General features: G+C 36.1%; 1 protein-coding gene across 2 annotated transcripts; it reads right to left on the reverse strand.

Annotated features, from left to right (window-relative positions):
• Positions 1-1,833: 1,833 nt before the first annotated feature.
• LOC107817412 (polyadenylation and cleavage factor homolog 4) lies at positions 1,834-10,829 on the reverse strand. Of its 2 annotated transcripts, XM_016643237.2 has the most exons (8): positions 10,067-10,753; positions 9,254-9,321; positions 8,299-8,400; positions 7,706-7,960; positions 6,832-6,948; positions 6,324-6,728; positions 3,766-5,664; positions 1,834-2,923 (listed from the first exon to the last, which is right to left on the reverse strand). In XM_016643237.2, exons 2-7 carry the CDS (start codon positions 9,305-9,307, stop codon positions 3,778-3,780), a joined length of 2,820 nt encoding a protein of 939 aa, XP_016498723.1. In that variant the 5' UTR covers positions 9,308-9,321; positions 10,067-10,753; the 3' UTR covers positions 1,834-2,923; positions 3,766-3,777. The 2 variants fall into 2 exon arrangements, with proteins under 2 accessions (XP_016498723.1, XP_016498722.1); XM_016643236.2 differs by lacking the exon at positions 9,254-9,321 and having other exon boundaries at positions 10,067-10,829.
• Positions 10,830-12,200: the final 1,371 nt, after the last annotated feature.

Consider the following 12,200-nt stretch of genomic DNA (forward strand, 5'->3'; position numbering starts at 1 on the left):
GTCTTGTGAGTCTTAATATTTATTACTCCATCTGCTCTAATTTATGTGAAATAAAGTAAGATTTTTGAAATTTGTGTTACTAAAAGTGTAAAATAAAAGTTTTAAAGTTGAATCATTCTTTTTGTAATCGACTAAAAAGGAAGAAATGTCACATATAAATCAAGACGGAGTACTTTTGCAATACTTCGAACTTATAAACTTACTCTTTTTAAATGATAAATGCACAGCTGGAAATTGTATTTTACATATGTTTGAGAAAAAATTTAGTAACATATTGTTTTTTAGTTATTTTATTAAACCATTGAATGGTTCTAGTAATCCAGTAAATTTATCCTTAATTAGAGGGCTCGGATTCGAATCTTAGGCATGAAATTACTTTTGTTATGGAGCATTTTACCCTCAACCAAAAAATTTCATGCGCGAATCCGATTTGTTCAGACCTCAATGTTGGTACTAAATATCGGATGACAAAATACAAAAGAAAAAATATACACCTATTCGATTTGTTCAGACCTCAATGTTGGTACTAATTATCGGATGAAAAAATACAAAAGTAAAAATATACACCTATTGAACTTCCAATCCAACTCATAAACAAGAATTATAACATTAAAATAGATGATCTTTGATTCGATGTTGTGTATTGAAATTCTAAGGGGGGAGACAGACCTTGTACTATTCCCTTCGATCCGCAATAAGTGATCAATTTGCTTTAGACACACCCATTAAGAAAATACTAAATTCTAGACGAAAATAATTGGTATGATTAAATTACTTTTCATTAAATATTACACTATAGTTATAGTAGCACTTACTTCTCTTCTCAAATATGAGGAGTAAATAACCTTTTAGAGATACGTACATAAGGATAATTTTGAAAAAAAAAATTAAATTTTTTCTTAATTATATAAATGAACATTTATTTAGGACCAAAATAAAAAGCAAATTGGTGCAGGAGTAATATTTTATCTAACCAGGGGGCTCATTTCCCAAGGCCTTTTTTGGGTGGATTAAATTATTTCTGAATAGAAAGAATTCACAAGGGGACAGCAGCATGAGAAAAAGGGTCAATTTCAAATTCCAAAATTGAGAAAATTGATAGACCCACAGTTGACCTTTAGCAGATTCCTTCAATTATTGCACTTGTCTGTTTTCTTGCTTTTAAGTCCATGTATATGTACTACTATCAATCAGAAGAGCAAACTCCTATATTGGTATTAGTGTCTTGTCTTCTAACAGCTGTTGATTGAACGATTCCTATCCAATATGTTTTGCCAAACAACAATAATCCTTCCGGTTCACACCAAGTGATCAGTTTCCTTTTAGCACGCTCATTAAAAAAATGCTAAATCCTATACAAAAATATCTAGTATAACTAAACTATTCTTATTAAATATTGATCACATAATTATATTGAGGAGTGAGAAATTTTTTTAGGGATATACGCATAAGGGTAAAAAGTAAAAACAAATTAAATTTTTTCTTGATTACCTAACTGGACACTTATTTTGAACCAAAATGAAAAAGTAAACTGATCATTTATTGTGAACCGGAGAGAACAATAAACTCGATGTAATCCCACAAGGAGTCTGGAAAAAACAAAATATATGCAAATATTATCCCTACCTTGTAATCCCACAAGCAGGGTCGGAAAAAAATGAGATATATGCTGATATTACCTCTACCTTATGAAAGTAGATAAACTATTTCCGATTGATCCTCTGCTCAAGAAAAACATTTTCAAAACTGATTGGAAAAAACACGCGTAAGAAATTATAGCGAAAATACCGTAGAAAGAAATGGAAAAATACTGCCAGCAAAAGGAAGAATATGTTTTGCCCAACGATTCCACAAAATTATTTGCAAATTTGTATATAATATCCAATCACTTGAAACTTGCATTGATTTGCATTATTTGGATGACGTTGCAGTTAACTTGACAACCGAATGCACTCAATATACGATTGCTACCGGAAATGTCCACCACTAAGAACAAAAATCTAACAGTCAAAAAGACCTTGATCACAGTTATCCCCGGCATATAATAGCAAAATGATTCAACAACATTTAAGACGGAAAAAAAGGAAAATACTGTTACAAGCATTAGTGGTAAGGTCTGCGTACATACTACCCTCCCCTGCTACAAGCAATTGGCAACATGAATGCCGATGATAGAAAACAACCGCTCAACCACGCCATCTAATATGCAGTACGAGCAAGTAAAATGAGGATTTGGTGTTCATCACAGTAAAATTTCACGATGGACAATACCACAGAAATTGTGTCAGTAAAGATCCTCATCGGTTTGAGAAGCAACAAGCTGAACAGAGACGGTCCACAGCTTCAAGAACCACCTATTTTCTTAGACGAGACAAAAATAAGGACTTGCAAAACACATGTAGGCAATGAACTTACATACTGACAAACCAAAACCTTCTATCGGATCTGGAAATATCCATCATCTAAGACCAACAACGATTGCAATTATAGCCAAATATCTGACAACTGAAAAAGGGACAAGGCTACGGAGGCTAGGTAATCAGTAACAAATTCTAGTGCTTTAATGTACTTGAGCAAACCAAAATAAAGCCTTAAGATAACAAAGTGATACACTCAGAAGCTTGCTTTGGCAAGGTTGAGTTGGATCTTGAACAGAAATGCAGCTGGATGATTTTTGTTCAATAGCATCAGTAGCTGAAACTGAAACACACTCACTGATGACGATGTAACAGAACAGAAAATGTCAATCAATTGTGGAATATGTGATGCGAAAACTGTTCTAGCATCTAGAATTTTCATTTCATCATTTCAAAGGAAAGCATAGAAGAGGCTTAACAAGAAGATGTATAACCATTACAAGTAATTCAAAATGAACCTGGCTGGATATCTTCGATTAATAGAACAAACATCAAGCATCCAATTCCTGAGAAATGAAACCACGGACAATATGATAGAATACAAGTCAGTAATTGCTACTAATGGATGAAGTAACTGAAAGCAATGTATAAATACCGTACAAACCATCAAGGATGGCAAGATTGAAATATCTAAGCAAGTAGTCAAGTTCAAGAAAGATCAGAATGTATCACTAGTTCACTTTTCTAAACTTAAGCTTCCTCCATTTTATTGCCAGTCCACAAGTTTCAAGTTCCGACTTTCACAGGCAGCATAACTTGTCTAACCATTTTATTGCCAGTCCAAGATCAATTTAGACTAAAAGCACTTAGAAAATTTAAAAACTCTAAAAGGTGCTCTCTCATACTAAAATGGACCTCCTAAACAAAGGCTGTCAGATAACCAAATCCAGATTTTTACTATAGGTGCCAACAAGGGAATGCGAAGAAAAAAGAAAGAGAAGCAAAATTTTGTTTAGATTTCAGACACTTGAAGGACCAAAGTCAGGTAAAAATAGATTTTTGGGGAATAATTTAAACGAAAAATACCAAATTTTTGTTTTCCGACAAGTATTGATGGCAGATTCTTAACTATGAAAAACAGATGCCACCCATTTAACAGTAGAAACCAGCATGCCCACATGCCAAACTTCCTTTAATCATTAGTATCTAGTGAAGTATTTAAAACATCTAAATTCAGGTTTATCTATGAGAGGTACGGCAAATGCAATGATGCATAAAAAAGCATTGAAAAAATAAAAGACAAACAATTTCCGCCAGGAATTACATCTACAATCTATAAGCAGGGGAGATCATTCATAACAGAAACCAACCTCTATGGGCGCCTGCCCTAAAACATCATATCACTTACCAATTTAATATCCTAGGCAAGTCCCAACTCTTGACAAGAACTTTCTGAAATACAGTTCTTGTGGACTATCGGACCCTGAATACCACCTTCACCTGGAATACTCATGTAAACAGCACCTTTGAACATCCATTTGTCACTTTCTTCATTGTAGAAGTCTTCAAAAAGCTCACCACACAAAACACATACACATTGACTTTCATCTGCAGGAACCATGGCCTCGGTACATTCTGATGTTTCATTAGAACCTCCGGTTGTCCCTTTGGATTTATCACAAGGGAGGCAACCAAATCCAGCAATCCATTCTCCAGAATTTAAATACCACTTTCTTGAATTATTCAACAGTTTGACATCTGGATTTCTCAATGCGTGCCACTCCAAGTGTCTATCCAGTTTCTCTTGGAGTTTAAGTCCAAAACCGCATATGCCACACTGATGTGGAACGTCATCAAGAAGTTCACCGATCACATCAGGATGGGACTTCCGAATCACATCTGGCTTAAACGCAAGCCCAATGAGACTTTTTGCCTCTTCTTTGGTGGACCGAAGTAAGGCATCAGGGGTTTTAGCAGCAGGTTTTGAGAGAGAAATCTCGGCCTTCGGAGCCAAGAAAGGAATGGATGAGGATATTGGAGCAGATAAAGCAGGAGTTGACATGGAGCTTGCTGGTGGAATATGGTTCTGCGTTTGAGGGGGTGTATCCGAAGGAGTATAAGTAGGGGACTCCTTCTTTGATGCAGATATCAACCCCTTCGCTACCAACGTACTCAAAATGCTTGACAGGGGATTAGAAGCAGTATTTGGTGCATTCAAAGGCTGCAGTGATGCACTCTCTACAAGAGTTGGAGGTGGCCCAGATGGCAATGGTGGCTGTTCTACATTTCTCTGGGAGTTATAATTTGGAGTGCTTGAAGCATTTTTGTCCAACGACAGACTAGAGATAGAGGCCGGTGGAATCCTGGGCCCAGCTGGGGAAAACTGGGCGGGAGGAAGACCACTTGGTAAAGGAGGCTGTGCACTGGCTTGGGATGACAGAGCACCCTTATCAAGAGAACTCGGTGTTGTACCTGAACTTGATTTACTACCAATAATTCCACTCTTCAAAACAGCAGCCAACAAACTGCTAGTGCTAGAGGGATTAGGAAAACCTGAAATCTGAGGAACTGCTGAATTCTGGGTTTGACCAGAATATTCAGATTCCAGGCTTTCCTGCTGAACATCATGCCTCAACTGAAGAGAGGAGGCCAAGGTAGAAGCACTCTGCAAATTTGGAGGCTGTTGTCTTTGTGAATTAACTGAAACAGCATTCCGAGATGGCATTGCCAGAGATTCCTGGGAAAACTGGTTACGAGGATCAAGATTTGACCTCCTTGAGAATTGGGATATTCTTGGATCAGAACGAGAAGTGGTCTGCGGCTGGTACTGCTCACCGAGACTGTTAACTATTTGATTAGTGTTGCTTGTTATGACTGATGGGGATGGAGGATGCTGATGCATTGGCGAGTGAGCAGAGGGAGAGGCAGCTCTGAGAGTTTCTCGCTGTTGCACTATGGATCCCCTGGACTCTAAAGTTGCATTCATTGGCACAAAATTTGGCGCTCCAACATGGACTGAACCTGTCTGTGACTTGAAAGATGTCCTACCTATTGAATTTGCAGCTTTTGACAACGAACTGAAAGAAGTTTGATAGCCTTCTGGATGAACTGGAGCACTTCGAAGAGAAGATGAATGCCTAGCTCCATCTAAAGCATGTGAATCCCTCGACCACATTGCTGAATTTTGATTCCCAAAAGACGTTTGGCCTCGCTCGTCGCCTGAAAGAGAATCAGCTGAGGCTTCACTATCAGCCCTTAATACGACCTCCCTTATGCTTTGTGGTCTCCTCAGTTGATTTTCTAGGTCCTGCAGATTCAGGAAAATAATAAGATCAGTCAGTTAAAACGGCATAGGGACATTTTATATTCACAAAAAGTAGCTTCGACCAGCAAATATGAGACTTCCTCATTTAACAATAGCCAAAAGTATTTAAATCATCAATTTAACAAAGAAATGCCTTCAACTAGTTTAAGCATATTGGTAACCTATTACTACTAGGAAATGACTTTAGCATTAATTAAGCCATCTTAAAGCAAGCTAATAGTTTCAATGACAAATAGATCGGTATGGTAGACAAAGTTGCAAATGGGGCTTTCAGATTTCAAGAAAAAAAAGTTTTAGAGAGGAAGGGGAGTAGCAGCTAGGAGTAGGAGAATATGCTCATCCATGCAGAAGGGCTAGAAGTTGGTGCTCAGACAGTATTTTCTATCAAAAGCAAAAGTGGTTCTTGATTTTACAAGCATTAGAAACAAACAATTTAGATTGAAGAAAAGCTAAACTTATCGGACGAAGCTAATGGATTTGACATTATTAACTTTAAGGAAACTATTACCAGATTTTCATATTAATGTGGATTATCCGTCCAGAACTACTACTACAGTAGGCAAAGCTCATGTAATTCTTTTAGGGGGGAAAAATCCAGTACTAACACTTTGAATAAATATTGGTTAAGCATTTTCTCTTACAGATTTATCTGAATCCTCAGATGCCCACCGGTCTTTAGCTGCACTGTTTACATCATCCCACATGTACTCCTCTTCCTCAGAATTCTTCCAGCTCCTATCAGTCAAAGTACTGGTTCTATTTGGCAAGGACTGTATCAGTTGTGGATGTGCATCAGAGGTTGCAGATTTTTGGGATATACTTTGGAACCCATGCTTAATGTCCAAGCCGCTTCTTTGGCTCAATATTTTACCAGTCCCAGAATCATACCAAGGTTTATCGAACCCCTGTTCCTTAAATCTCTCACCTCCTCTTCCTACTCCAAAGGCAGAACGCCTGGACAGATCAGAACCATAATCCGAATCTCCATATGCTGCAGTGATACTCTTCTCAGGAACATGCTCGTTCAACTTTTCTTTCTGAGCACGCTGCAATATTGCAATACTAAATGACTTAGATTCCTTAATCTGATAAAATTCAAGCATGCATATCTGTAGATGTTTCATAGTTAAACATATTCCACACCACTACCTTAACAGAAGGATCAATCCATGATCTTCCAGAGCTAACACTGGTTGTTATCTCCGGTCTCTCTACGTTCTCGTTTACATTAAGAGTGCTGCTGATGTCACTAACTGCTCCTTTTGTCTTCACCATAACAAAGAACACTGAATAAGATAAGAGTATTTTGCAGGAGATATGCTTTACAATGAATAAATAGAAGTGTTTCTTCTATAACAGTTTAAGTCCTAAATGAGGTGGTCCGCATAATTCAATACAGCAAGTTCAAAGTTCAAGTCCCACCATCACCCATCAACAAAATATTTCCGTAAGAATGACCGAAGAAAAGAAAAATCAAGACCACAAGTGAGGTGGCATGTTGTACTATAATTAAAAGAATACAAACGTCCTTCTCTAACAGGTGCTTTTAGATGAAGTGGCTCAAGCCTGCTCAAGAGAAGGACCAAGAACATCAGGACAAAAATAGGCAACAGTACTACTAATTCCTGAGAACAAGTAGACATGGCAGGTCGTGTCATAAACCATTACATTGAGGATTCACCCATTTTTGAGAAGTCTATGATAGTGGGACCATTCAAGTTTTATTAGTATCCTCGTTCTAGTAATAAGCAGTCAATAGTTCATAATATCACTAATTAGTCCTCCCCAAACCACAACCAAGCTTAAACAAAGGGCAGCACTACATGTGTTTGTATTAACTATTAAGAGAACGCTGTTTTAAATCTCCAGCTGGCAGAAGCTCATCTAACAGATCAGCAAGACTGGGATAAACTCAGTATTTGAAATGATGAAAATTGGGAAATGTGACTTAGTAGCAGCACTGCATAAGGTACTCAAGAAAATAGATTCAAACGAGACCACCAAAGATGGCTACTCTACTGACCCTGGTTGATTGCTGTAGGCGTTGCCTTGCCTCCAGATATTTGGGATTTACATGAATGCTATGTGCAGGTCGTTGAGCCTGGGGATCAGGCCTAGATGTCCCTGATGAAGAGCCATTGACACCAGTTGTAAATCCGAGCTCCTTCTCAATTAATTGGAGTTGTTGAGCAGGAAATACTCCTTTCCAAGTTCCAAAAAGATGCCGCATCCCAGGATGTACCGAAGGTTCAACCTGTCTATAAGCTTTGCAGAAAACCTGAAACACATGAAAGAAAACCAATAATGATTAATTATGTAGTAGCTTGCAATGATGCAGCTATCTTCCTCAACTAGCAACAGTAAACCAACAACAACTGACTACTCAAGGTAAGATAGGACTTCACAGTGCTCCACATCATCAACCAGTCAGATGGGTGTCACATTCACAGTGTTAAAAAAACTGAGGAAAGTTTTTTTTTTTAATAAAGTAGTAAATAACTGATAAGAGTATGTTACAGAGTTTCTTTTTCCTCAGGAAAGAGGAAGCACATGAGAAAATGCAAAGGTTGAGAAGAAACATGATCACGACAAACTACATATAAATCCAAATCTGACCTCGGGTAGCTTGCCGGCAAAATACTTAATATAATCCCGCCCAATGTTCTTCACAATACTGTCCAAAAGGTATAGAGATGGCAGCTTTTGCTCAGTAGGAACCTGCGATGATTTCCATGCTACATTAGAATGAGTTTGCAAAAGCCATTGACACTCATTGGTGCAAACTGTATGCCAGAGGACAAAGGAATAAACAAAAATTCTAAGTAAAAGAGACAGAAGCATTAGTCAAAGCAGCAAAGCAAAGACTATAAGCACCATAACTACAGCTCTGGAACACTTACTTAAATATTCAGCAGACAAACTGAATGATAAACTGGGCCGTAGAAGTATTACTTAAATATTCAGCAGACAAACTGAATAGTAAACTGGGCCAGAAGTATCAATATCGAAATCATTTTTGACCAAGCTGGTGAACAATTTGAGTATAGAATAAACCAGCTCAGTTAAGGGAACGGAGATCTTATCATGTTACATGGAAAATCAAATCCGCTTGCACTTGCACACATTCATTTCACCATCTCTATATACAAGCAACATTGAAATACAATCTAGACAAAACATCAATTCTACCTGAATCGCATCGCTGATACAATAAAACAAGTATATCATGGACATCGTTCATTTTATCACAGTGTAATTACGTATTGTGCTGTGTGCAGAATACCAAAGCATTCAGATTAAAAGATGGAAGAATTTCAATGAGGGGTGAAGGGAGATCTTTCCTTTATCCTGTTAAACAAAAAACAAAAGCATCTGAAACTTCATTCAGATTTTAATTTGGACATAAATAATTTAAATGGATATAGATATGAATATCACATAGTATGAATGTAATTTCCCTCTCACTTTGGAATTAGCCGCAATTTTCTTTTTTGAATCACAGACATCCACTTGTCAAACAAGCACAATACGGGTAAGTTATTTGACAAGAAAAACCAAGGGGTTGCCAGACCTCTGATGTCTGCTTATCGCAAAAGCCAAGGCTCAAGATCAATTTATCTAACATCCAAAATAGCGTAACTGCAGAAAGCAAGATTCAGCTTAACAGCGTGTGTCTTGAACTTGACATGACACTAAAATATGCAGAAATAGAATAAGAAAAACATGATACATCCTTCATCTGACTACAAATGGACGCTACTGGACCTTGAGGATACTGAATAGCCGAATTATGTTAATACACGTGATTCCGACAAATTCAATCACCAGACAAGTATATGTCATGAACTGCTTTACAATCAAGAAATTGGATCATCCCTTCACCATTCAAAATATAGCAAAGTTAGAGTTGGCCTTTTTGAAACTATAAAGAAATATGAAAAGAGTCTGTATTGGCCAGACATTAACCTTCCGTGAATAGCAACTGCATGAGTCATTTTTAATTGAAGCAACACAATGCTTTTGAGATCTTAGTTTTTCCCCAATGGCTCACATAATCATTCTCATTAATGATGTGGAAAAACTGCGACTGCACATTGGAATTGTTTCACAAACCATAGTTTTTCGGAGAAATTTCAGTGGACAATTCTAATAGCTAAAGTATAATCAAGACATCTCATTCACCACAGCAAAGCAACCATTTAATTTTGTAAAGTAACCAAATTTCTCAATAACCAAGATATCCTTTACAAAATTGTTACTCTATTTCCAGATATAACACTCAGATTACACCAGCTGCACTAATCTAATGAATCAGAAATCTAAGTAAAATTGAACAAGATTAACAACATTGATACCAGTAACATTAAAAAACCGGAATTATCACCTCAATAATGTTGTTGCAGATAGTAGCAGCGATCGCCTTAGCAGACTGCAAATTCTCACCAGCAATAATAGTCAAATTTGTAATTATGGGCTTCGAATTAAATGTCAGTTCAGCTAAGGCAGTCTTATACTGGCTCACTAGCTCCTGATGCTGTTGCTGCTGTTGATAAGGCCCACGAATCGAATCACTGTTCCTCGAATTCGAAGCAGCAGCCCGTTGAGAAATGAAGCTCGACCCATTTGAGCTGCTCCGCTCGGTTCCAGCTTCGGTTAATCTTGGTTTCTTAGGTCCTGGCTCTAATCTTGATCTATCAAATGGTCTACGAGAACCCTCCATCTCCATCAATTTATCAATTTCCCCAAATAAAAACAGAAAAACCTAACCCCAAATTCGGACTAATTTACATGGGTTACAATCAGAATTGGAAAAATGCAAATCAAAACTAAAGAATCTATCACTTATTACTGCTAATTTCATGTAGATTTCATGAATAACGACAATCTAAAGGACTAAATCTGATCTTTGTTTTACATACACGGAGATAAATGAATCAAATCAGCAATACAGATAAATGAAAAAAATACAGAAATTGAACAACAGTTTGAGAGTTGTAAGCTTCGACTGCGGGATATTGGGAAGGGGGAGGAGCTGGAAATTGAAAAGGGAGATAGGGTTTTTGATTGATTTGAGAAGAAGTGTATTGTAGCTCGCTCTTTTATATACGGGTCGGGCTCGGGGAGGATAGCGGTATATACTCCATTCTGTCTCAATTTATGGTGGCATAATTTCTTTTTTAATCTGCACAAAAATATTATCACCTTTTTATATCAAAAAATATTTTAATTTTAAAATTTTGATTTTATTCCAAAAAAAAGAGTCCCTGGCCTCTTTTTTGAGGGTATTGCACTGATAGTTTAAATATTAAATATCTAAATATATTTTAAATTATAAAATTTAAAATAATAATCATCATACTATATTATAAGTGTGAAACCCAAAATACAAACAAGATCAAAACATCATATCATATTATATTATAAATTTGAAGCCTAAAGTACAAAATTAAAAGATCAAAATATCCATTAAAAATTAATTGACCTTTTTGCCCTCCATTTAAACATCACTCTCATAATATTTTTGTACCAAAAGGCAAAAAGATCTCATAGTAAATTGAGCCTTTAATTTTCTACTACACTTTATATGAAAATATAAAATGCAATGTATCGTATGAAATACTTTTTGAAACTTGTGAAATATTTTTTATATTCCCAACCAAAATCATATAACAATCCAATTGAAACTCTTTCGGTCATTTTTATTTTTATAGTATTTTTCACTGCTTTTAATTTGATAATTACTTAATGTATCTAGTCTATTGGAAATGCCCAATACCTTTTGTATTCCCAAACAAATTCATAGAATCTTCCCTTCGAGAATATTGCAGATACAATACTATTAATGATATTTGTTATGCATATTGTTCTACAAACAAACTAAAATATAATAGTAATATTTACAGCTTGTTTGGATGGTTGTTATGCATTGCTTCGTAATGTATCGTATCGTATCGTACTATATTGTATTGTATTGTATTGTATATATAAGCTTTTGGAAGCTTTGTTTAACCCCTTTTGCTTTCTGTTTGCTTTGAAAGCTTTTTTTTTTTCGTTTAACCCCTTTTTCCCAAATGAAAAAAAAAAGGGTTAAACAAAGCTTCCAAAAGCTTTCTGAAGCAAAAGCCACAGAAAGCAAAACGCAATCAAAAAAATAAAGGGAAACAAATAGAGAAAGAAAAAGGGGAAAAGAAAAAAGAGGAAGAAGAAAAAGAAAGCTTTGGGTAAAGGCCTTAAGAAGAATTGAGAGTTGAAATTGAATATATTAAAGCTCTCATTCGACTCAAGAGGTTAACTTCTTCTCCTCATCTGTTGAATTATTTCACTATATTTATGCAATTTCATGTGGTACGAAGGAATTCAATATCAACCTTCTTGTATATAAAAAGAAATATATAATTACTATGGAGATAACAAGGCTATAAGGATTTGGTTTAAGCAATGATAGGTCTACTTCTAGAGGAATAAATTATATTAAATAGTTTGAAATTGATAGAATTATAGACTAGTTTTATGATTAA

This window comes from Nicotiana tabacum, chromosome 10 (genome assembly GCF_000715075.1).
Source record: "Nicotiana tabacum cultivar K326 chromosome 10, ASM71507v2, whole genome shotgun sequence".
NCBI classification, from domain to species: domain Eukaryota; kingdom Viridiplantae; phylum Streptophyta; class Magnoliopsida; order Solanales; family Solanaceae; genus Nicotiana; species Nicotiana tabacum.

Coding starts and splice junctions, on each gene's coding strand:
- LOC107817412 (XM_016643236.2), bottom strand. CDS start 10,408: ATGGAGATGGAGGGTTCTCGTAGACCATTTGATAGATCAAGATTAGAG. Junction 7,961..8,298: donor TTGCCGGCAAGCTACCCGAG/GTCAGATTTGGA, acceptor CATGTGTTTCAG/GTTTTCTGCAAAGCTTATAG. Junction 6,729..6,831: donor GGATTGATCCTTCTGTTAAG/GTAGTGGTGTGG, acceptor GCAATATTGCAG/CGTGCTCAGAAAGAAAAGTT.